General features: G+C 27.2%; 2 protein-coding genes and 1 pseudogene across 3 annotated transcripts in view; 2 read left to right on the top strand and 1 right to left on the bottom strand.

Annotated features, from left to right (window-relative positions):
- Positions 1 to 15,154, top strand: part of LOC111301765 (sodium transporter HKT1-like) — a 55,965-nt gene extending 40,811 nt beyond the window's left edge. Inside the window, exon 3 of the mRNA XM_089744575.1 lies at positions 14,718 to 15,154. The gene's annotated coding sequence lies outside the window, so the exon portion shown is untranslated. The remainder of the gene's footprint in view (positions 1 to 14,717) is intronic.
- A 773-nt stretch (positions 15,155 to 15,927) lies between these two features.
- LOC111302370 (uncharacterized) lies at positions 15,928 to 17,200 on the top strand. The gene is made up of 2 exons (XM_022898294.2): positions 15,928 to 16,389; positions 16,516 to 17,200. The coding sequence occupies exons 1-2, from the start codon at positions 16,137 to 16,139 to the stop codon at positions 16,854 to 16,856; spliced, it is 594 nt and encodes a 197-aa protein (XP_022754029.1). The 5' UTR covers positions 15,928 to 16,136; the 3' UTR covers positions 16,857 to 17,200.
- Positions 17,201 to 17,455: 255 nt separating this feature from the next.
- LOC111301764 (ethanolamine-phosphate cytidylyltransferase-like) lies at positions 17,456 to 26,312 on the bottom strand (annotated as a pseudogene). The gene is made up of 9 exons (XR_016328200.1): positions 25,370 to 26,312; positions 23,452 to 23,689; positions 23,164 to 23,321; positions 22,104 to 22,175; positions 20,331 to 20,398; positions 20,034 to 20,154; positions 19,267 to 19,332; positions 19,047 to 19,169; positions 17,456 to 17,792 (listed from the first exon to the last, which is right to left on the bottom strand). The product of XR_016328200.1 is annotated as an ethanolamine-phosphate cytidylyltransferase-like (transcript).
- Positions 26,313 to 27,211: the final 899 nt, after the last annotated feature.

The following is a 27,211-nucleotide window of genomic DNA, read 5'->3' as shown; positions in this document are numbered from 1 at the left end:
ATCCTTCCACATTGCTTTAATTGTTGATAAATTTTACTAAATAAACTAAAATTGAAATAAATGAATTTTTTTATTAAACCATTCCAACATAGGTCATAGCTATTTGATTAATGTTTATCTTTAGGCAAAATGATTGATCAAATGAAAAATCAACTTAATTGTCGAATAAAATTTGATGATTTTGCTATTGAAAAGATGGCAAAATGGTCAAATTTTTCTAATTTTGAAGTTGTCAAATTTTTTTAAAAGGAAAACTCAACCTTTGTGATTTTTTTTTACAAAATTTCATTTACAAACCTAACATCTAGAATAGACTTTTATAAAGTTAAAATTATAAAAGATAATTATCACCAAATACTTGAGATAATATTAACAAAGTTTAAAAAACAAAACAAAGATAAATAACCAAAATTCCTAACCATACATGTAACTATAATAACTATTTAACTGTTAGACATATAAAATTTCATTCCATTAAAATGAATCATTGTCTTTAAGGAGTAACTTCTTTTTTTTTTTTAAATCTTTTGTGGAACTCTTTCTTATCAATCTTGAACACATCCAAATAATGGACCCTATCCATGCAACCATGCTTGTAGAAGTTCTTTGTCCTTTTATGCCACCAAAATCCTTAAATGTTACATTAAAAATAATAGCATGATTAAATCTCAATGCTTTTTTAATTAACAAATTTTTTAGAAAAATAATGGTCATAAGATTGAAAATTTATAATGCTACTAGTTTCCTCTAGAAAGGGGTTTTGTCTTGCAATTGAAATTGTGGCAAGGTATTTAGATCTTTAAATACATCAATGAAATTGTTAGTTGGTTTTGATTGAAGATAACATTCTTTGATTGTTTGATTCAATGGCGAATCTTTCAACACTTCTTTTTCTACTACTTGTTTCAATAGAAAATCTTTCATTGCTCTTTTTTTATTATTTTTTTAAGACAACAAAGAATCTTTTACTATTACAAAAATTTTTACCTTTTTTTTTTATCACCGTGATCAATCTTTCAAGAGATCATTTGATTTAAATGCAATATCATAGAAACACTTAGTTATTTAGTCTCGTTGATAGCATTTTCTAACATGACAATCTATTGATTTAACATCTTGACTTGGCTTTGGTACCAAAATAATATGTGCCACATAAAAAGAAAGAAAGTGCGAAAGGCTTTCAAAGGAAAACTTATCCTTTGAGATTTTTGTTACTAAATTTCACTTACAAACCAAAAGTCAAAAGAGATTTTTCTAAAGCTAAAATTATAAAAAGCTAATTATCACATAATATCTTAATTCATACTATCATAACTACTTGTAGATTGTTTGGGTTGTTGTTAGTTTCTTAAAATGAGTTTAAAAAAAAAAAAGCAATCCTCTATTTTGCAATATTTTTTTATTACTAACACCAAGATTTATGTATTTCTTTGTCTAAAATACTATAGGATTTAATTATCATTTTAAAAAAAATGACGTAGTTGATAGAATAAAAAGATTAAATATTTATATAGTTTGTTTAATTGAAAATAAAGTTAAGCAACATAAAAAGCATGCTATTCTAAATAAGCACTTTAATGGCTAGGGCATGTTTTACAACTAATCAAAAACATATGATGAGAAGATTTGGGTCTTTTGGAGATCATTCATGCAAATTGACATTTTAGAGCTCATTGATGAGAGCATTATTGTAACATTCTCTTTGAATCTTAGAAATTTTTTTTCTCTACAATTTAAGAAAGTATTGACAGAATTGAGAAAAGGTGTTTATGGTCACACTTGGTTTCTTTATATGATTATTTATCAAACAGTCCCTGAATTCTAGCTAATATTTCATTACTATTGCTTATTCTATGGAAGTTCACATTTTAATGGTTTTCAGTTAGCTAATTCTAATATGAAGGAATTTCAAGATTATATGTTTTAATTGCCTTTGCTAGATCACAAAATAACTATTCCCCTTTTCACCTAGACTAATCATCAATCGAAAGGTCATTTAGCAAGAGTTCTTATAAATAATTCCTAATTTACTTTTATTGCTCATTCATATAACGAGTTTTTAACTTGTCAAATTTCAAATCATGTGTTATGTATATCAATCTTAATATGGATTATTTTTCTCCTCCTAAGCCATTTAAGTTCTTTAACTTTTGAACTAAGAATGCAAGGTTCAAGATTATACGGAAGAACTTTTGAAAGTTACTTATAGTAGGTAATCCAATGTCCAAATTACATAATAAATTAAAAAGGTTAAAGTTGAAGCTAAGAAAGTTTAACTTTTTATGCTACAAAAATTCATTAGAGAAAGTACAAGATAAAATGAAGGAGTTGGTTTCAGTTTAGTTAAGAATTTTGACTCAACCTCTAACTATTGACTTGATTCAACTGGAATGAACTTTGTCCTTAAAACTTAGTGAATTAATGGAAGCGGGAAAAACCTATTATAGACAAAAACTCAAACTAAAAAAGATATAAAAGGGAAACCAAAATATTAGATTCTTTCATATGATAGTTATGGTAAAGTAAAATAAAAACACAATCAGAGTTCTAATTGATGTTGATGATAACATATTGGAAACTTTTCTTTAAGTCTCCAAAGAGTTGTATCATTTTTCAAAAGATGATTAGAAAATCTATTAAAAAGTCATAGACAGCCCACAAGAGTTTTTAACTAAACTTCTTCATGTTTCATTGTCTTCTAATGTTCGAGACACTCTTATATGTCATATTTTAAATGACAAATCAAAGCTACTATGTTTTCTCTCAACAGTGAAAAAGCTTTTAGGCCAAATGGGTTTGCAACTTATTTCTTCTAGCAAACCTAATCCATTGTTGGTAAGGATGTTACAAATGTCATTTTACACATCTTTCACTCTTGGAATATATTTCATGCTTTTAATTCAACTATTGTTACATTAGTGCTAAAGTGTACAAATCCTATAAGCTTAGAGATTATAGAATAATTTTATGTTGTTTTGTCATCTACTAATGCATTAGTAGGATTTTGGAAAATAGGCAAAAAATAACTTACTTGGTATCATCCATAGCAATAAAAAAAAACTATCATGGATAATGTTTTTATGGCATAGGAGATGGTAAGAGGTTATGGCAAAAATACATTTTTTCCCAAATATACTATCAAGATTGATCTTCGATGATTTTTGATTCCTTGGATTGAAGGTTCATCCATGTTATTATACTAAATTACCTTTAAAATTTATAAGCTAGATCTGTAGTTGTATCAATACCTCAATATTTTCTATATCTCTTAATATAGGGTTAGTTGGCTATTTTCACAGAGCTAGAGGAATAAAATAGGGTGACCTTTTCCCTTTATTTGTTTACTTTGGCTATGAATTGCTTTCAAGGTTGTTAGATGTTGTTGTTAAGTATGGAGTGTTTACTTATCATTCTAAATGTACGAAAATGAACTTGACTTGTTGATAGTTGCAAAAGGTACTAGGGATTCAATTATTAAGATTACGAAAGTACTACATGTTTTGAATTCCTTTTCTAGCTTGCTACTTAATTGTGAAAAAAGTAAGATTTATTCCACTAAAATAAGTAAGGATGAGCTTCAAGCAATCCAATAGGCTACAAGGTTCAAGATTAGATCACTTCTACTAAGATATTTAGGAGTTTCTCTAATTATTAAAAAGCTAACTAAAAAATATGATGCTTTATTACTTATGAAGATCACAACCAAAATCAAAGGCTAAACTGTATAACATTCATTTTATGTTGGTAGGTTGTAATTAATCATTCACTATTGTATAGATTGCAGAATTATTGGTGCAGGCACTTTGTTTAACAAAGCATATGCTCGAGAAGATTAATCAATTATATTCAAGTTTTTTTGAAAAAAGAAAAAGATGTCCCTTAGGAGAGCTAGAGTTTATTGGCAAGCTATTTGTTCCCTAGATCTAAAAAGAGTTGGGTCTTAAAGATACTCTAGCATGGAACCAAACTTGTTTGTTAAAGAATATTTAGTCTATATTTTTCTAATTTGGTTCAATATGGATTGCTTGGATTGAAGCTTATATTTTGAAATGAGAAGTATATAGTAAATTTAACTTTTGCAAGGTAGTAGCTGTAGTTGGAGAAAATTGCTTCAATTTAGACATATTGCTTATCAATTCATTAAGCAGGATAATGGCTGTTAGCTCAATCATAGATAATAATCTGAAATGAGGTGAATTGGATTGTCTTCAAATTCTTAACCAAAAATTAATTTTCAAATAAATGTAAATGGTTAAAAATATAAAGATATATAAAAATAAAACACAAATAAACAACATTGAAAAAAAAAGGGTAAGTAAAAAGATTAAATACAAAGATTTATAAAAGTTTGATCTTTTTGCAAAACCACCCTTAGCTTCTTTAACTAAGAATCCAAATTCACTAATTCTTAAAAATTTCTACAAATTGCCTTTCAAGGCTAAAGTACAACCTCTCACACCCTACCTTTCTAGGCTATAATAGAAACATCTAATTCCCTACCTTTCTAGGCTAAGGTAAAAACCTCTAACCATTCAAAATGAGTTTATACAAAAATAACTCAAAATTATTTAAGAGGATACCTTGCCTCTTAATTACAATTAAGCTTTAATGTTTTGAAAACTAAAAATATGTCTGAAAGGTTTAATATTTGCTTAATGAATTATAAATGAAAGACTAAATGATTTGTATACAACATATACAAAAGAATATAAAATTAAGCTTTAAACTCTTTGTTGCTTTTGATTTTTCTAGGAGAATTTTGAAGATATGGCATTACGTACTTTCTCCTATGTCTATCAATTCTTAATGGTGTTAAAATACCTCTTTACACAAAGAAAAATGAATTGGAGCCATTGAGATTGAATTGAGGAAGAAATGAGCCATTATTTCTTTCAAAATCTAGTCGTTGAAAGCTTTCAAAGGTGAAGGAATCAATTGGTACATTAATGGATCGATTAGGTATTGAATTTCATTCAAATTTAGATTGTTGCATGATAATGGACTGATCCATTTTGATAGGGGATTGTTCAAGTTAATCTAGTTTCGCATTCGAGGTAATTCTAGATGAATAATGTTATCTGTTGCTTTAGATTAAATCCGATTTTACACTTTATTTACTAATTTGATCTTATCTTGAGTTATATAACACAAAATCAAGATCCTTTTTAATATTTAGAAACTAAAATTAAAGGGCTTTTTATCTATATAAAAGTTAACATCTAATTCAATGTACAAAAATTATAGTGAATTTCTAAATCTACCCTTTATGGATTTGATAGACAATTTGTATAGTATTTAGTAAAAATTCAAAATCTTTTCTTAGAAAATTTTAGATTTTGATTTTGTTTGATCCATTAAAAAGTAGACTAAAAAAACTTTCCATCCATATAAAATTTAAATATTAAAACTTTATAAATTAATAACAAAAAAAAAATTCAATATTGGAAAACCTTATTCTTACTAAATATCTTTTTATAATTAATTCATTTCTTAAAACTAATATTATCAAAATTGTGTTGAATTCAAGATGAATAAGTTCAATTCAAAAATAATAGTTAGACTTTAATTTAAGTTCAAATAAATAATCTTTAATATTTGGTTTGAGAAATACAAAAACATAAAGGTTTTAAACTTTATAGAAACATTTTCCAAATCAAATAATATTTTGGAAGACATAATATTTATTTAGTACAAAAAATAACATATTATAAGAATCATGTACTAAATAAATCTTTTCAAAATTTAAAATTCTTTTTTTCTAAAATATTTTTCATTTCGAATATCACTAGTATTTTATACATAATATAATTTAAGAATACGTATTAAATAATCTTTTTCAAAATTTTAATCAAATTTGTTTAGCTTAATGTTTTGTCATTTCAAAATAAGGACTAATTTAAGTCTAACAATCTTTCCCTTTTTGATATAATAAAACTTAAGGAAAAATTTTGCTTAATAAAAAACTTTTTTTGAAACAATTAAGATTTTTGAAAACCATTTTGAAAAACTCCCATTAAACAATGCATCTTTCATAGCAAAATTGTTTAACTAATGCAATTTTCATCCTAATCCAACACCCATATTCTATATCATCAAATACTCATAATTCAACGTATATATATATATATATTAAAGTATATATCTATTAAACAGACACATATATATGTATATCAAAGCAAATTTGTCCACAAACTATTTTTCATCCTTTTTGTCATGGCAAAAAAGTAGATCAATTCAAGACACAAGACAATTTTCAAGAGTAAATAATTTCAAACAATATTTTCAATCAAGAGAATAATGAATTCATGTATTTATGCATAATAAGCATAATAAGACCAAATACATGTATTCAAACACAAGAACATAAATGTTTCAATATATCCAATTTTATGGTTTTAACGCATTGGTCATAAGATCATAGGATGACTATTACGAGAAAAGAGATAGCAGAATATTATACATATTACTCATACATCATGTTTTCATAAAAATGTGTTTAGAATTTAAAACATCAATATCATTTAAGTATGTATTTAGGCACATACATTCAAGCTCATATCAAATGTTAATGAAATGTTTTATCACATAAATTATCACTTTATTTCAAGCAAAATTTTTATATTCTAAGATTTCTTTCCTTTGAACAAAAGAAGTAATTAATTTAAGGCACATATAATTTTGCAAGAAAGGTATAAGCTATATTAAGAATAAGCATATTTTGTGATGAGAACAAGCATCCATGAGCATAAGCATATCCAATACAAAGAAATTCTTAGCAAGAACCATAGCTTATATATAATTACTAAGATATGAGTACCAATGATGAACAAGATTCAAATCATCATGTTATAACTAAAATTATATAAGTAAGATTTTTCACACATGATGAAAATATATGCTACAACAAAGAAATAATGAACTCATAATTATTCAAATATATTTCAAATTATTTCAATGCATAGCAATGTAGTTAATCCAAACAAATACAAGTATTCAAATATAAATTTTAATCAAGATCATATAAGTATATGCAAAAACATTTCAAATCATATATAGTAATATACCAAAAAAAATAAATATTTAGACATAATGTGGTACACGCTATCTCAATATCTCAATCAATAAACATGTATAAAATTTTAAATCATAAGTTCATAATATATAAGTCAAAGCAATTAAAGTTCAAGAAATCAATATATTCAACTTATAGCCATGTTCAAATATTCATCTTAAATAAATATTCATGCATTAAAATCATTAATCTCATCAAAGCAATCATGAACTAAACATGAATATTAATCAAAGTACATTTAATCAATCCAAGCTTTTAAGAACATTAAAGTAATCTCTATCAAGTTGCTAGGTGACAAATTTGTGTGAAGTGCTAACAAATTTAAGGACAAAATCATATATTTGCATAGAATTCTTATTGAAAAGCATTCAAAGCAATATTTTACAATGATAGACATTTAAGGATATATATTCAAATTTATACATCATAGGCACATAAAATAAAGCCAATATGTTTACCTCCATCCTTATCAAGTTTTATTGATGTGTTCATTGTAGTTTAGTGAGGTTTTAAATCCATTCCAAATGTTTTGAGCAAGTCTTTAACATACTTAGACTTGATTGATGAATATGACATACTTTAGTTGTTCTACATGAAATTTCAAAATGTAAGATCATTCATGCATATCTCAAATTCTTCTAACATAAGCTTAGAAAAATTCTTGACAAAGAAATATTCATTACAAACATCAAGAACACCAATTAATAAAAATTATACCAATTGACAGAAAATGATTTTCATATTCTAAGTCATCAAGCAAAAACAATTTGTTCACTGAAAAAAAGTTACCATTTGCAAGAAAGATATATTTCATCAAAATAAATCATTTAATATTAACTTAAACCATAGGCCATATATCATTTTGATCATCAAATGATACAATTATAACACTAAAGCTAAAGCCCTCAAGTAATTTGTAAGCATTAACCCTTCGAGGTCGTATAAATAATAAGTATAAGCAAAACATATTCTATATTTAAATATATTCAACAAAATTTTAGCATAAGAGAATATGTCAAAATAAATGTTAGATCATATAAAATTTTAAAAATCAAGAAAAACATATTTATCATCCAAATATATTTAAAAAAATTTTAGCATAAACAAATAAATAGGTTAATACAAGTTATCGGCCATAATGAACAATGACTTATAGCAAAAATAATCATTACAAGAAAATTACTTACTTAAGTCATATTACTAGTATGTCAAGTCAAGCTAAATAATATTTATCATATAAACATATACTTAACAAAAACAATAAATAAACCAATAATATATTTCATTTAAAATCAAGTAGTTCATCATATATTAATTCAAAACCACAAATCAATATATAAATCAATTAAGTACAAAAATAAGCATATTTCAAAAATATTTTACAAAATCAAAGCATAAATAATTTAACATTTTAAATCACAAGCACATATATTGACCATTACTACAGATGAACTAAGAATTAATAAATTTTATTTAAGTTCAAAAAGTTCACCAATTCACCAAAAAAAATCTTGAATTAACAACTAAGAACAAGTATGAAGCACATATCAAGATTATTTCAAATCATAATCTTATTCAAAAAAATAAAATTTGAATTAATAGTTAAGCACAAAGATAAAAATATATTTTAAAATTATCTATAAAAAAAAAGAAGCAATTTAGCATTTTTAAAAAGGTTAAATATAGAAATGGCCTTTAAACTATATATTTTTTTATCAATTTGGTACCTAAAGAAATAAAACTATTATATTGATACTTGAATTTTTATTTTGTTATCATGTAGATACCTCGAACTAATACCATTAGTCAATTTTGTTGATGTGACATAAAAATCTAATAAGATACTAACATGTTTTAAAAAAGTCTAGTTAGCACCACATTATCAATGTCAAGCCATCATTAAAACAAAATTTCTGAAAAAGTTCCTAAAAACTTTAATTTTTTTTTTCAATTCTAATTTTATTTTAATTTTTAAAAAAGTATTAAAAAAATTTCAAAAATTCTAAAATAGTTTTAAAACTTTTTAAAAAATTTAAAAAATTCTTCAACTTTTAAAAATTCAAAAAATTTACACAAAATTCTAAAAGCAAAATGAAGGAACTTTAAAATTTTCAAAAATCTCAAAAGTTAAAAAAAAATCCAATTTTTTTTTCAAAAATTCAAAAAAATTAAGATTTTAATAAAAATAAAATTTTCTTAAAATAAAAATTTTCACAAAAATTTCAAAATAGTTTAAATAAAAATATAAATTTTTTGAAAAAAAATATAAAATTGTAAAAAAAATTTAAATTTTTTTTTAAAGTTTTCCATTTTTTTTAATTTAACAATTTTAATTTTTTATATATTTTTTATTTTTTAAATTTTGTTTTGAAAATTTTTTAGGTTTTTATTAAAATTTTAAGTTTATTTTATTTTTCAAAAGAATTTTTAATTTTTATGAATGTTTAAAGTTTTAAAATTATTTAATTTTTTAGAAATCTTTAAAAATTTTATAATTTTTTTAAATAAATTAATATTTTTTAATAAAATTTTTATATTTTTTAAAATTTCAAAATTGTAAAAATATTTTAGATTTTTTTAATTTTCAAATTTCTCGCTTTTATTCTGTTTTAAAATTCTAATAAATTTTAATTTATTAAAATTTTTATTTTATGTATTTTTTGAATTTTTTATTACATTTTGAAAATTTCTTTAAATTTTTTAAATTTATCATAATTTAATTTATAAAAATATTTCATATTTTTTAGTCTTTTATAAATTTTAAAATTTTTTAGAAATTTCAAAATTTTTTTAGAATTCCAAAAAACGTTTTACAAAATTTTTAGAATTTTTTTTAAAAATTATTTTTTTTTAATTTTTTCAATTTTACATATTTTTTAAAATTTTAAAGTTTTTAAAATTTTTTTAGAATTTTTTCACAAATTTTAAAATATTTTAAAATTTTTAAAAATTTTTAGAAATTTTTTAGAAATTTTTTTTAAGTTTTTTTTTTTTTTTTTTTTACTTTTGAGAATATTTTTAAGTTTTAAAAATTTTTAATCATTTTTAGAATTTAAAAAAATTTTAAAATTTTTTTGGAAATTAAAATTTCAATTTTTTTTTGAAAATTTCTTTTTATGCTGACATGAAATTGATAATATAATACTAATTGGATTTTTTTGACACGTATTAGCATTTTATTGGATATTCATGTCATGTCAATAAAGTTAACTAACAACGTTAGTCTTAGATATTAATGTGATAATAGAATAAAGTTTGCGTATCAATTTGATAATTTTATTTCTTTAGGTATCGAATTGATAGAAATTATATAGTTCATAGGTTATTTTTATATTTAACTTTTTTTTAAAAACCAAGTATTTTAATCACATAAGCATTGCATCAAAATTAATTTTAGCTACATGTGCACATGATAAGTTATAAAAGTAATGAAATTGAATCTTAAATATGATAAATGATAATTAAAGCAATATAAGAAAATTCTTAATTTTAAAACAAAAATTTGCTTCCAATCAAATAAATATTCATGATATATACCGTTTTTAAGTAAATCATTTTTAAAAAATTATTGAAAAATTTAAGGTTAATGTCAAAATTCAAAGTCAAAGATCAAAGGTCAAAGATGTGTAATATAGATTTGGCACATGAGACCATAACCCATTTAAAGAGTTAATTTCAATTTGGCTACATTTTACAAGAATGGATCGATCGTATCTAAGAATGGATCAATCTATTTTAGGGTTTTAAGCAAAATTTACTTTTTGAAACAAAATGGATTGATCTCATATTATAGGGGATCGATTTTTTTATCAGTTATAAGTAATAAAACAATGAAAATTTGTAGTTTTTTTTAATTTCAAATCCAAGTTTTGATTTTTTAGCCAAAAAAAAATTCAAACATGTTAAAAATATCATTTAGACTTGTAAAAATAAGGCATTTTAATCAAAAATATTCTGAAGTAAATTTTGGCACAATTTTGTAAATCTTTCAACTAACCTTTTTACAACTCATGTATAAAAATGTGTTTGAACAAAGTTTATATATTGAAACCACTTCAAACAAGTCTAAAATGATTAAATAGATATGGTAAAAGCACAAATACTCAATAAATCCATATATTTCAATTTTTCAATGGTCTAAACCTCATTTATGCAATGAATAATTTCAAAAACACTCTTAAAATGTAAAACCTTTAGGACATTCTTTCAAATAGCATTAAAAACAACCTTGTAAACATTTCTTATATAATAAAACTTGTTAAAATCATAGAACATGTGTAATATGAACAAATTTTCTAAGCAAGTTTTTTAGGCCTCATACTATTCAAGTATCAATATATACCATACAAAATATAGTAAAGCCATAAAAATCATATTCATCAAGCTAAACTAATTCAATCAAATTTATTTATACAAAACATAGTAGGATAAACTCTTCAAAACTTGACATATCAAAGATTTTGATTTTTGACACTTTAAAAGCCATTTTTACTTTGAAAAAAAAAACCTTAATAAATCTTAAAACCAGTCAAACTCATTTTTAACCATTTTGAACTATTCTAACAAATATCATATGATAAAACAAAGTTGTTAAAGTGATCTTTTGGTCTTAGAAACAAAGAAATAAAAAAAAAAAATCAACTTTTAAGCCTCATATTTCCTTGAAAAATACTATTAAAATGGCCATATATGTTTAAAGTATATTTTAAACTCTTTAAACCATTTATAAAAGTTTTTTTATCATAATTTGAAATTGTCCTAATAATTTTTATGTCGATATATGCTCAAAAATAAGATTTGATCTTTTAAGCTTTAAAAGTTTTTGAAAACTTATATTTAACACTACAAAAATTAAAAACATTTCAAGTTAATCAAGTTTCTTTATTTGATTAAGTTTAAAACATTAAACTAAGATATTCAAATTTATTTTGCACTTAAAAACTTGCTAAAATAAAATTTCTCATTTTATGTTTGACTTATGCAAAAATTTATTTCAAACTAAAACTTGAGATTTCAAAAATCAATAAGTTTCGTGTGCACCCTCTAAATTTGTACATAGATATAATTTAATCAAACAAGTATCAAGCTCACTTACACCAATGTCAAACAAACACCATTAATATTAAAAATTTAAGTGTAGTGTCATGCTTATGGTAATTTTCACAAATTGTAGTATCAGTTTTTCAAGAATCAAGTAAGCACCAATAACAATTTCAAAAAGCATGATATCATCAATATTGAACACTCACAAACAAAATTATTTTTAAGCATATTTTCCCAAAATTAAAGCATAAATATAATCAACAATGTACAAAATCAATTTTACCAACCACGAGAATATATTTATATCAAAATCATCAAGCACTCAAGATCAAAAGCAATAACATGTCCAATTTAGTCTCATACTTTCTCAAGATTATGCAATTTATAACATGTTTAACATATAATCAATTTTGCATAATCAATATAAAGCATATATCAATAATAAGAAATTAAACACTAAAAATTCAACCTAGAATAGGTAACCAAAATTTAAATTCACTTCAAATAAAAGTTTGGCTTAAAGGTTACTCATCTTCCATTCACATAACTCATAATATTCAATTTTGAGAGTTTTGAAAATTTTCTGACCATCTTGGAAACCATATTAAGGCAAAAGATCTTTTATTTAAAATTGTTAGACCTACAAAAATAGAGTCCAAACTCTTATACAAATTGTTACCTCATTTTTAGATAACAATCCAATATGTGGTGAATTGAATTGTCTCCAAATTTTTTCCTAAAAATAAATTTTCAAATAAATGTAAATGGACAACTAAAAATATAAAGATATATAAAAAAAAGCACAAACAAACAACAATGAAAAATAAAAAGAGTGAAGCAAAAAGATCAAATACAAAGATTTACAAAGGTTCGATCCTTCTTTAAAAACACCTACATTATTTCTCTTAGCTTCTCTAAATAAGAATCCAAATTTACTAATTCTTAAAAATTCTTACAAAGTACCTTTTTAAGGCTAAAATACAACCTCTCACTTCCTACCTTTCTAGGGTAATATAGCAACCTCTAATTCTCTACATTTCTAGGCTAAGGTAGCAACCTCTAATCACTCAAAATAAGTTTTTACAAAATATCTCAAAATTATTTAAGAGAATACATCATCTCTTGATTACAATTAAACTCTAATGTTTTGCAAACTAAAATCACCTCTCAAAAGTTTAGCATTTGGTTAATAAAGTACAAATGAGAAACTAAATGATTTAGATACAACATATACAAAGAATATGGAGTTTAAGGTCTAAACTCTTTGTTGCTCTTGATTTTCTTGGATAATTTTGAAAATATGGCTTTATGAACTTTCTCCCACCCACATCTCTCTCTTCTTAATGAGTGTTGGAAGACCTCCTTATATAAATGAATTGGAGCCGTTGAGATTGAGTTGGAGAAGAAAAGAGTCGTTATTTCCTTTAAAATCTAACCGTTGAGGGCTATCAAGGGTGAAAAGATCAATTGGCACATTAATGAATCAATTGGATATTGAATTTCATTCAAAATTTGACCGTTGCAAGATAATAAATCAGTCCATTTTGATAATGAATCATTAGTCAACCTGGTTTTGCATTCAAGGTGATTTTAAATGAACAATGTCGTTGGCTGCCTTAGATTAAATCCTATTTTGCACTCTATTCACTAATTTGATCATATTTTGAGTTATACAACTCTAAATTAAGATCTGTTTGAATATTAGAAGCTAAACTTAAGAGATTCTTATCTATGTAAAATTTAACATCTAATCCAATGTATAAAAATTATAAAGAATTTATTAATGCATCCCTTGTACAATTGTTAGATAATCTGTATAGTCTCTAATAAAATTCAAAATCTTTTCTTAAAAAATTTAGATTTTAATTTTGTTTGATCTATTAAAAAATAAACTAAAAAAACTTTACATTCATATAAAATTTAAATATTAAAACTTTGTAAATGATGCAGAGAAATAAAACAAATTTAATGTTGAAAGACCTTGTTCTTACAAAACATTTTTTTGTAGTTAATTCATTTCTCAAATAAATAATTTTTAAAGATAGTTTTGGTTTGAGAGATACAAAAACACAAAAAAGGTTTTAAGCTTTATAGAAACATTTTGCAAATTAAATAATATTTTGGAAGACATAATATTTATTTAGTATAAAAAATAATATATCATAAGAATTATATACTAAATAAATCTTTTCAAAATCTATAACCTTTTTTTCAAAATATATTTTATTTCAAATATCACTAGTATTTATTTAGTACTATAAGTAATACAATTTAAGAACATACACTAAATAATTTTTTTAAAAAATCTTAATTAAGTTTATTTAACTTAATATTTTATCATTTAAAATAAAGATTAATTTAAGACTAACAATAGTGCTAAGATATAAATTTTTTAAAGAAATTGTTATTCGGCTATAATTGTGTGGAATGAGATAAGACTTAAATAAAAGGAAGGTTGAGTATACAAGCTTATTTGGTTCCAGTATCATATTTTAGAACACTTATTGATTGTTTGAATGACTATTTTAAATAGGCTTACAACCATAAGCAGGTTGTGAGCATGGGAATTGAGGTTGACGAAGAATGTCGTTTATGTCCATAGGGAAGAGAATTCTTGAATCATGTGTGCTTTGGTTGAGATTACAAACACAGTTTGACGAAGGATTCTATAGTTATGCAAGATTGAGAGAAGAGTAAGGAATTGGGCAATAGAATTTGCAATGGGCTGGCTGGGAACAAGTGCAAAAGGAGAGCATTCATTTCAATTATCTTGCGCTGGAATGTTTGCATTTGTCATATATAGAGAGAAAGAAAGTGTCGTTTATTTTAAAATGAAAAAAGACGACGGAACAAATACTTGAATGGATTAAAGGTACTGTTAAGACTCGATTATATTATTTGGGTCCGGTTGTTGCTGACTCAGTTAAAGACTTACGTGTTGTATGAAATCTTAATATTGCTGTTCTGAATAACTATAAGCATTGATATTATTTGATGGTCGTAATATTTTTGTATCTGTATTGTAATAAAATTCTGTTATTGTTGGATAAATAAAATTATAATATATTCATAAAAATAAATAACTAAAAATATTAACCAAACATATAATTATAATAATCAATCAATTCAAAACATTCGACTATAATAATTAATTAATTATTTGACGTATAATATATTGCACGTTCAAATATAAAAACAAGAATTAATTTTAGAACGTTGAAAAAAAAAAATTTAGAGAAGGAAACATATGGATACATTCGGTGGGCAAAGGTTTTTCTGAAAAATCCTAACCAAGAAAGGGTTTAGGCTTGAATGTTGATCGATGGGTACCTTTTGTTTTATTTTTAGATTATAATTTACAAACAAAAATGAAGAATTACAATATCCAAAAAGAAAATTACTAAAATAGATGTTTAATTTGAAAAAAATTATGTATTTTTTAAAAATTTTATTATTAAAAATTTGATTTTAAAATAATTTAATTTCGAAAATTTTTTTTTTAATAATATTTAAAATTTTGAAATAAAAAATCTGTTTCTTATGATATTTTAAAATTTTAAAACAAATTATATTATTTTTAAATTTAATTTAAATAAAAAATTATTAAAAAAATCGTTATTATTATGAAAAATATCTCTAAAATTAAGACGATTAATTCATTAAATAGAAAAAGGAAAAAAAAGGCAAAACGTCAATCAGATACAGAAAACGTGTCAATGAAGCATCAATCAAATCATACGTCAGAGTCCTCACATAATTTGACAACACAAAGCTATATTTAATGGTTTGTTAAAAAATTACATCAATAAATTAAAAAAAAAAACTACAGTCTACAATTTATTTATTTCTTTTTTTTTTTTGTTCTTCTTAGTAGCCCTAGATTTCTCTGGAAACACTCAGAAATTTCTTCATTCCTCGCTTAAATATCACTTCTCTAACCCTATCATCTTTGCTAGTTCTAAGTTTAAGGCTTCAATACACAATAATATTGTCCTTTTTGTTGAAAGAGAAAGGGAAAAAAATGGGTTTGAGTGGTAAGTTGAAAAGAAAGGACATCGACCAAGTTAACGATGATTTCTCGGATTTCTCGCTGTCGTCGCCGGCCACCAAGATCCGGCGTTTGGATGCGGATTTACCCCCCATAATAGAGGAAGAAGAGTCCTTTCCTGAGAATCAAGAAAGAGCCATCGTTCTCTTTAGCCCACCGCCTCTCTTGCGTTCCCCTTCCACAATCTCAATTTCTCTCACTTCTGAACTCATCTCTGGCTTTAAGAGTAAGTATCTTATTCCTGATTTAATTTTTTTTGTTTTCCCCTCATATATCATTCATTGCTCTACTCTGTTTTGATAGCATATGAAGATTTACTAGCTCTGATTTTAGCCTTTGAAATGATGTGCAGACCAATATCTACAGGCAAGTGACATGCAATTAGCTGATTTTGAAGAAGCCGAAACTGAAGAGAGCAAGAAGGGGACGGAAGGATGTCTAGCGGTTGTTCCATGGGTTCCTTCTCAGATTCCTTCAGTAGAAAATAGAGATGGTGAGGTGGAAGTTGCAGAGTCAATGGAAATGGATGTAGAAGAAAACAATAGCGGCGACAGCGCAAGGATGGAGCAAGGGCATGGATATGAATTTGGTGGCTTTAATACAAGCGAGGGTCTCCATCACTGGCCGCAGCAGCATTGCATGATACCTCAGCTTCCGCAAAACCCTTTCACTCCAATCACATGGTCTCAATGACAACTTATAGCGGGAGAATGGAAGTGTTTATATTTTTGTTTGTCCGGTCCGGTGTAGGATCCAAGGAATATAGAGAAAGCAAGTAAGAGGTGTAACTGAAGGGGGCAATGTGGGAATGTGGCTCCCTTTTTTGTTTGGCTGCAGAAGAGCAACCCAAAATTATGGGAGGGGGTATTCACTGGTTGTAATTTTGATGTAGCTAGTGGAAAATGGAAATCCTTCCTGTACCAAATGGAAGGTGCTATGATCTATCTTCTAGTATGATTTAATGGTTAAAAGTGGTACTTGATGCAAAGCTGTGTGTTTCTTTTTAAACTATAATTATAATCAAGTATTATTACATACGTATCAAATTGCATAACTTATAAGATATCAAATAAAATTTGGGATCTTGAAATTTTATGACATTTTCTGTTCTCAAACTAAGCCAATACGTTCTGTTCTCAAACTAAACCAAGACGGTACTGGTAGGCTAACAGCTGTGTGCTAATTTTTTTACAGAATCAAATTAAGTTTTATATTTTATAATTTTAACATTGCTAATATGAGAATATATATATTATATTAAATCACAATTTTAAATTATTTTACATTACTCATTTCTATAAAAAATAATCTTATCAATCTAAGATAAATTAATCAGTATTTACATTGTTTATGGTAGCAAACAAAATTATTAAATATTCAGAAAAATGAATAAAAATAGTAAGAAAAGATAATAAAAAGCTGTTGGCATGGAAGTTCCTGGTATGTCATGTCTTCTTCTCTTCCTGTCTATATTTTCTATACACCGTCTTCAACAAGCATCTGCATGAATGAGGTTAAGGCTGCAAGAAGAGCTCTACCAAACTTGCTATCTAAAATAAAACCTGTATGGGCCTAGTCTCCTGAAACATAAGTCTTCTCTTCATAGTATTTCTTTTCACTCTGTGCCTTCTTGGCATTACGTTTCCACATTCAACATCAGCACCAAAATTAGAGGAATTCAGACAACTTGATATATATTTGCATACTCACACAGATAATGTGTTAAACAAAAGAAATAGGCAAATGAAGAAGACAACACCCCTTGTTCAGGTTATTAGTAAGAAATTTTGATATGCAAATCAGATTCATAACAACAAAAAAATTTCTGATCCCTATTCTAATTGAAAGCGATCAGCCGATTTTGATCTAATAGAAATTTATGAGCACACTCCTTTGATGCACGTGCCATGCAAAAAGTTTCAACAATATCCCTAGCTATATATAATCTAGAAACGTCGAAGTCAAAGGAGGCAAAAACTTACCCAACATAAAAGTCCCCTATCCGATTTGGATCCAGACCTGACCAATTCGATTTGACTAAAAAAATCAACACCACAAACCAATCCAACTCGTATTCAAATTCATCGAACCTAAATTGATTCAAACTTGAATTGATCCAAATCCAAATTAATTCGAATCCGAAATAATTTAACTCTAAATGATCTGAAATGAAAGGATTCAAAATTAAATTGAGCATAATTTTACTTTTTAATTGTACTCCTTTTTACATAATTGTCCTCGTAAGTGATGACTCCAGTGGTGAGTTTTCTTGAAATTATGTACTTATTTAGTGCATGAGATATTAAAAATAATATTAAATATCAATCAATAAAAAATCATTAATAATTTTTAATCATAAACAAAGTTAATTATATATTTAATGTAACTTAATTTTATATTATTGGCAAATAATTTTTAAATCATTTAACTTTGACATTTTAAGTTTTATATAATTTAATTATATTTATTTGATTTTAAAAATTAACAAATTGAACATGAATACCCTGAGTTTTAAACTTGAATAATTCGAGGGTCAAACTCGAATAATCCGAAAACGAAACAACCCTAGACCGAAATGACCCAAACTTGAAATGAACTGAACCCAAAATGATCTGAACTCAAATTGACCCGACCTAAAATGACTCAAACCAAAAATGAATCAATTTTTCCTTGACACAAAATGACCAAACCCCGCCCGTTTGCCGCCTCTAGCCCTCTAGTCTCAGCTAATAACATCCATAAAGCAAGTGTCTAGCAAATAATGTTGTTCCAAGAGAAGGTGAACAACTGCTAATCAACTTGCATTTCTAGTTATCTAAGAGATCGTAAAATAATAATAAATGTGAACCCTTAAAAAATTCAAGCAGTCAGTGTAAGTAATACCATGTAAGCCTCATGATTGGCAACTATCCTTTGGGTTACTGAACTTGTGGTTATACTTTTAGGGCTTTCAAGCAACTGAAAAATTCCCATGCTCTTAGGAACTGCAAAGGAATCAGTTTCACCCTGTAGGAAGCAAAATTAGCAATTTTTTAAAATCCATAGATACGGGGGTTCATACCCATAACGGTGAAATAAGCCTGAGAGAAGTCTGAAAACTTACAGACAAGAAAGAGTTACTCTCTGCAACTGTCCCATGCACAACCAAAGAAATGTTGAAAGTTGTAATCTGTTCAAATGAAGAATGTAGCATGACACCTTTTTCCCATTTTAAAGAGTTAGAAACTATAAAACAGTAGTTTGTTACTATAATGCAAATTGTCAATAGCATAACCGTAGAGAGTACAGCAATGCACAATGAGTTGACAACAAATTGAAAATAAGAGTTTTTTTTTTTTAAAAAAAAAAACGGTACTCTAGTATGTTTAGGGGAGGGGGTGCAATTTGCTACACCATCCCTTGGCCACAGAAACTAGAAACACCTAAATCATTAAGTGGTATAGTACAAGTATTTAATGGATGGGCATGCTTTGGAATATAAGCTGGTAATAAGCCATGGATTTAGCAAAAGGCTACTCTTAAACCAACAAGAATTATCACAATTTTAATTTTTGGTTTCTAACATATTAGATTCATTCTTTTGTACAGATTCAATAAAATGGATCATGAAAATTACGAATAGAAGAAATTAAATATCAGGAAAAGACTTATTTCAGCTGATCAAACCATCATCCCTTCCTTTTTCTCACTTCAAATGCCTAAATCATCATCACAATTAAGTCATACTAAAATTCTCACTGTGAAGAGACCATAGCCACTCGCACACATTTGTTCCAGCACCAAACAAGGGAAATGCACTCTTATGCACAGAAATATAAATTCATATCTACTTTATGGCAATATAAACTTAGAGAAAAGAAAATTACACACCATGTCTTTTGTAACTTCCAAAGGTGCACCAATGATAACTTCATTGACGTAACGGCAAGGTAACATGCTAAGACTATGCTCGTGTAGATGCATAACTGGGTAGGGCATCCCCCTGTGCTCACTGCACGAAAAGAAGACTCATAAGTTATTTCTTACATAGAAACCCTTTATTGATATAAGCAGATGTAGAGGTATATACCTAAAGTTAACTTTCAACCTTCCAAACTCAAGTGTTCCAATAAAATTAGCGGGTAATAAACCAGCCAGTAGAAAAACCAAGCATAATAAAGGAAGTACCTCACAATATGGTCAGTATGGATACCAACTAGCAAAAAGTCTCCAAGCTGCCTTGCCTTCTTGAGGATCTGAGTAAACATAAAAGATGGCTTTAGGACATGGACAAAATGGAATCAGTTGCAAAAGTTCTTTTATCCTAGAAAAAGCAAAATCCATTTAACATAGATCAGTAGAACACAAACTATCTCTAATTACTTTCAGCATTTCAAGTTTATGATGGAATTCCCTCTCTCTCTTTCAGACAATCCCTCTTCCCAAACCCCCTCCCCACCCCCCCAACAACCACCCATAAAAAACACAATTTCTTCTCTTCTCCCAACAAACAGAAATAATAACCCCCATGCATTTGATATTCTTAACTTATTCAGTCAGTTCTTATTCATACATTAGCTGCATGCACTATGGTCCTTCCTTACTCCAATCTTTTTGCTTTCTCCCTTTTCCAGTGGTTAGTCCACAAACTCTTACCGCACATTTCTAGCAGTTACCTCACTAGCCCAACTTTTTATTCCAGTTTCGGTTTTCTATTTTGATCCTCAAGGATCAGACAATGCAATCATAGAACTTTCCAAGAAATATGGTCCATGACCTACATTGGTTTTGGGCAAGAATGGTGGTTTCAGTTCCTGTACAACTTCCTTAACACTAAATGTTGTCATTGCTAATTAACCAGTGAGCATATGAGCACATTTTCTAATTTTAATTATGAAAATAATATCAGCTAATTGATGGAGGAGACATCATATCACTTTCAGATTGAGGGATACAGCCCTTATAAATGAGGATACATCAATCTTTGCCCAAAGGATCAATCAGAGGATGTTGCCTTCCAGATTGGCATGTTATTGATTGAGCAAATAATTCTCAATTACATAGTGTAATTCAATGATACAACAAAAGCTATTAGAATGGTGTAAAATTGGGATGAGTTAGTTGCTTGATAGATAGGTGGAAAACTACAACACTTCAACAAAGCAAATGGGCTTTCTGATAGTAATCTGCCGGTTGATAAAACAAATGAAGTACACTCCATTGTTTTCTAATTATACCTACCATAAATCTTATATATACCATGCTACTTCACTCCATTGTTGGGTGCCCTAAAACAAATGAATAAAGTACAGAATTTAGCAGCAGGGAGTAGATCTCTCTCTATATGCAGACTGAAACTGTATATTTAACAAATGCAATTTTGGAACTTCTGGCATTCAACTTAGTAATTAATCCCCCCACTCCCCCACCCCCGCAGTCTCCTCTAACTTAAATATGCCTTTGAATAACATAATAGTGCCAACATAAATTATTAAATAGGTTGAGCTGCATTAACAGTCTAAACTTCTTTACACACTTTGTCTGTTCACTCTAGTTTAAAATTTGCTAGAAAAAGTGCATATCTATAGGGTCCTCATTACAGGATAGGCATCCTAAAATTTAATTATCTTCCAGATTTAAGTTTCCTAAGGGCTACTAAAACAGCACCACACATCAACAGTATCAGCTAGCTACTTAGTTTATATGTGTATATGCCAATAGCCAAGCCAGTTAACAGTAAGCTATGCTCAAGAATTGCAGCGATATGTACATTTAAAGTGGCTATAATGAGACAGTAGTTGTTGAAGAATGCCTATCTTACAGCAATGCTAGAATAACAAAACTTGGGTTTGATGTAGAGCAATCACCAAATTGTCAATATGTTACAAATTTATGCTATCATAATAACATAACCAACAAGAAAATCAGTTGTGAGAGTAAATATCAAAGGGATAGCAATACCTCCACGTGCCCTGCATGAAAGAGATTGAATGCCCCATCAATATACACAATGCAAGCATTTTGTCCAGGTCCCTAAGGAAAAATTGAATGAGACTGACAGGGAAAGAGAACCACTTATTATGCAAAAACAAACACTGCAGATAGTGGGAGAAAGAAAGCAAAAAAGTAATAGAATCAGCTCCACCTGCATCCATATCTCCCCCAACTCTGATAAAGAAGAAAATAGCTCTTAAAACATTTACAAGAAATGTTTGCAGGCAGCAATTGAGCTAGGGAATCAACTTATGACAGAATTGTAGGCCATTATGAAACTTCATATGCCTTTAAGATGCAAACTTAGCAAGACTAGTATAACTTTTGTAATAGGGTTGCCCAGAACTTTTGGAGGTTTTGTGGCTATAACTCTTTTTTGTTGACAGGTTTTCAAAGATCACATACCTTATTCATGTTCTGAGAGATAAGAAGCCATCCATCTTGCAAAAACCCCGCTGAAGTTGTTCATACACACTCACGTCACCTAAAATTATAGTTCCTGATCAAGATCTGTATTCATGAGCTACTCTTGAAGAAACTTGTGGAGGATCCTTAATATGATGCTTAGTTGCTCTTCTTTTTGTCCGCAAAAAGATGGCCAAAGAGAAATTTTTGCACGCATTGGGTGATTCATTCACGCTTATAGTAGAGTAAAGACAAAGTCACTGATTGGGACTAAATAATTCAAGCATCAGAATTTCTTACAACCTTTTGTGAAAAGACTACACATAATAGGAATAAATTACCTTTGTGGATTTTATGTGGTATAGGAATAAATTACCTTCTTCCATCTGGTGTCTAAAGACAGAAAAAAATGCATGTCTGAAACTAGAGTGAAACCAAATAGTACCTTGCCATTTGAGAATTGCACAATCCACCTACAACCTTTTGTGAAAAGACTATACATAATAGGAATAAATTACCTTTGTGGATTTTATGTGGTATAGGAATAAATTACCTTCTTCCCTCCGGTGTCTAAAGACAGAAAAAAATGCATGTCTGAAACTAGAGTGAAACCAAATAGTACCTGGCCATTTGAGAATTGAACAACCCGCCGAGATGTTGGTAGTAATCGGGAAATCTGAACCGTTTGTGACTGATGTCTTTTACCCGAATCTCCATTCAAAAGTGTGCTATTATTATCTCTACAGCTACTAATATCCTTTACAGAAGAAAGTATTCTTCCTACACACATATAACTAGTGCAATAATTAGAACAATGTCATACTTAGCACACAGTTAACAGAAGCTAGTAAAATAAAGGGACTCCAACAAAAGGGATCTTGAACATATGTCTCAAGAAAATTTTTAGTACCTACAATATCCGTGCTGGAGACTCCTTCAGTGTGCTTAATCTGCTTGTAGCAGCCAGCTTTCTTTGCCAAGGCATAAGCATCAGTTCCATCTGGGAGGGGGCAAGGATCATCACCATGTATTATATAATCAATCTTATGCTCATTGAATAGACTGTTCATGAATTGCTCAGTAATTGCATAGGGGGGGCATTTGCTATTACTTGATCCACCCACTTTAATCCACTGACAAGTGCCAGCCTGGAGAGAACTTAAAATGAGATCCATGGAAGCATTACAATAAATTAATTATAAAAATCTCACTGAAAGGGGGCTAGTATGACAAACAAACCATTAGGGGGGAAGGCCAGCACACAGATGAATTAAGTTGAAAGTTAAGGATTTTATTGCATTATATATCAATTTAAATGCAGCCCAATAAGTTAGATGCATAGAACATATCTAAGGTTTACAGCCTTCTATCATACATGCCATTGTAAATGAAATTGTTGTACCAGATAACTAGCCTCTACAATCCATGTTGTTCATTAACTAAAGCACCATGCATAGATGAAGTAGTGAAGGTTCAATTCTACAAAGATCTATTCTATTAATAATTATTTATTTGGCTTCTTCACTTTCGCCCTTCAGCTCTGGAGATATATATATACATATACATATACATATATATGTATATGTATATGTGTGTGTGTGTGTGTATACCACAAAATTTTGCAAATCCTTTAATGCGATGGTAGGGATAGTCAAACAAGGAGCTACTTAAATATTTGTTTAATTAATGAGTTAGTTATAATAGTTTCAAAAATTAGCAGCTTATAAAATTATAGCCGCAATTGTTGGTAAAAACTTTTTGATTTTCTTAACTGTTACAATTTTCATAATTTATTATTCATAGGAAAGATAAAAAAGAAACTAGCCTTAGCATTTATCACTTTTTCATATGATAGCATGATGTGCTTTTTTATATGAGCAGGTGTTGAAAAACAATTGCATAAGCAATTGTTTCTAGTACTCTTCAATCCTTTAATATATATTATATTATATATACTATAATTATTTTACATATTTAAATTTAATTTAATTAGCTCTAACATTAAAGTTGTTATGTTTTAATTTTAATTTTTACTTTTAATTTAACTTTAATAATTGTAATTTATAAAAAATTAAATCATATTATTATTTGTCTATTTATTATATCAACAATCATTATTCAAGGACTCTTAAGAATAATAGATTTGTAATTAATATTAAGTAACATTCATATAAACTTAAAAAAAAAAAAAAAATTAACTCTCTAGTTTTTTTCAGCAAGATTACAACTTTTGAACCAAATACTTATATTTTTAGTCAGCGCTTATCTTTTCATATCTTTGTGACTTTTTTCATTTTTTTCTGTTTGATAGAACTTCAAATAAATTATATTAATTCATTGAAATCTTCATTTTTTTTAAGTATCTGTGCTTGACACATATATAATAAACGTGAATATACAGATTGAACAGTCTAAAAATAAAGAAAAAATTTGAAAAATTAGTATATTCTTATTGAACACATACTGACATCAACTTTCAAATTTAAATAATACAACAAATAAAAATATATATAATTTTAATTGACTCTCTTAAAATCATATGTCAAGATCTGCCACTGTATATATTCCTTTCTTTACTTTTGTCTTTCAATTAATTTATTCTTTCACATGTGAGGATGTCCTTCCATCACTAAACAAGATATTACGAATGCTATCCATGAGATTGATTGAAACTTAAAACACAGTTAATGATGATCCAAAAAAGAACTGTGTGTTCATGTGTGAAATACAAAATAGAACAAGGCACAAATGAACTAGAGATTATGAAATCAAAATGCCAAACTAAAAATAAAACCAAAAAATAAAAACAGAAAGAGTTGCTTAAATACCTCTCTTCCATGGGTAGAACAGGAGGGCCTTTATTAGCAATAATCTCCTCATCACTCGACACCATCCACCAATTCATCTCCTAAAGCCTTAGCTTGCCTCAATGCATTGGCATGGCCATAATGCATGAGATCAAAGCATCCATCCATGTAAATCCAAATGCGCTTCTTCTCACGCTTCTTCTTGTGGAAGATCCCTAAGTCTGACAAAGGGAAAACTCCAATTCCACCAAAATAAGTGGCGGACAAACCAAGCAAGGCGGCCGCTAGCATTAGGCCACCAAAGAGATGTGGGCAATAATATACCCCATCCCAAATCCAATTGTTACTCTCATATGCTATTGCCATTCTTTCTTTAAAGCTCAATTAGAGGAGACACAAAACCTGCAAAACAATAACAGCAAAAACTTGAAAAAAAAAAAATGAAACGTATGATTTGCAATAAAGTAAATTTACCAGACCTTTGAAACTAACTTTACACGAAATTTTGTATACCTAGAAGGGAATTATTATACCTATATATAAAAAATATATATATTTTTTTTGAGAAATTACTTTGGCACAAAATGATTCAAAGCGAATCTCAAACTGGCAGATAAATGTAAATTTTTTTATTAAAAAAATGTGTTTAGGGTTCATTAAGTATATTAAAGTTAAACACATGAAAAATAAAATTCAGAAATCAGAAAAAAAAAAGGATGGATTTGTTAAGAAAATTCTGAAATCATAATCTTAAACAAAATTCAGAAGCCAATCATAAGAAATTCTACGCAAGATAATGGAAAGCAAAAGGAATTGGAATATAATGTGGATATGGTGGATCGACTATTTAGTTTTTTTTCCTTTCTTTTTCTTGTTTTGAGTTCCATTCGCCCTTTTTTTTTCCCCTCGTTCCGCCACCCCCGAATTTGAATTTCCGATAAGAAATATCTTAAAATTTTGCGACAAATTGTACAGTAGCTTTTGTATTTCAAATGGTAAAATTAGCGTCTTTACCATAATCTTAATTTATTCAAATTAAATTCCTACATATCAATTAATTAGATTTTGATCCGTGCTGATACAGAAAATAATTATACATAAAATATATACATAAATAATTATTTTAAAAAAATACATTAATTAAAATTTCAAAATATATAAAATTGTTTTAATAAATTATATCCAAATTTTATAATATCATAAATGTATTTTTTTGTAATTTTTTTAAAAATTTCAAAGATCCTTAAAACTCTTGTTGAATAATTTTTTTGCATTATGTAATGCCAAACCTTTTATTTTTATCTTGTTCTTAGAATTGAATTCAAAGATTCTAAGTGGCTTTTCAAATTTTTGCACTGGTTAGAAATTAAAGGATTATAAACTTAATACTTTTCTTTAATGAAGGTTAATATGCAATAATATTCCATGCTAAAGATATACCTTTTATCATGCATCCTAAAAACAATAAAATTATACATTTATGAAAAATAAATATAAATAGTTTTGTTCACTTAAGATTATTTAAATGAAACAATATCCATTAATTTCTATATCATTTTAATGATACCTTTTTATTAATTCATTTTGATGGTTTATATCGAATGATTTTTTTGGTTTTCACCTTTCTATTTTTATATTTTGTAACTTATTATTATTAAAAAGAATACAATTTTCTCTAATGGAGATAGATGAATGATTAAAACCCAAAAAAAAATAAAAAATTAGGATATTTAGTGATCCAAAAGGTATAATAGTCTTTTTTCTCATTAAGAGCTCTTAACAGACAGTCAGGGACAATTCGAACATTTACACTCACGTTTAGTGCCATATCAACTCGACCATATCATTATTATCCCTTATTGA

Source organism: Durio zibethinus, chromosome 15 (assembly GCF_047325235.1).
Source record: "Durio zibethinus cultivar Kanyao isolate XHJ-2024 chromosome 15, ASM4732523v1, whole genome shotgun sequence".
In the NCBI taxonomy this organism is placed as follows: domain Eukaryota; kingdom Viridiplantae; phylum Streptophyta; class Magnoliopsida; order Malvales; family Malvaceae; genus Durio; species Durio zibethinus.
The sequence above is the reverse complement of the archived record's forward strand: the minus strand, read 5'-3'. Positions and strand labels throughout refer to the sequence as shown.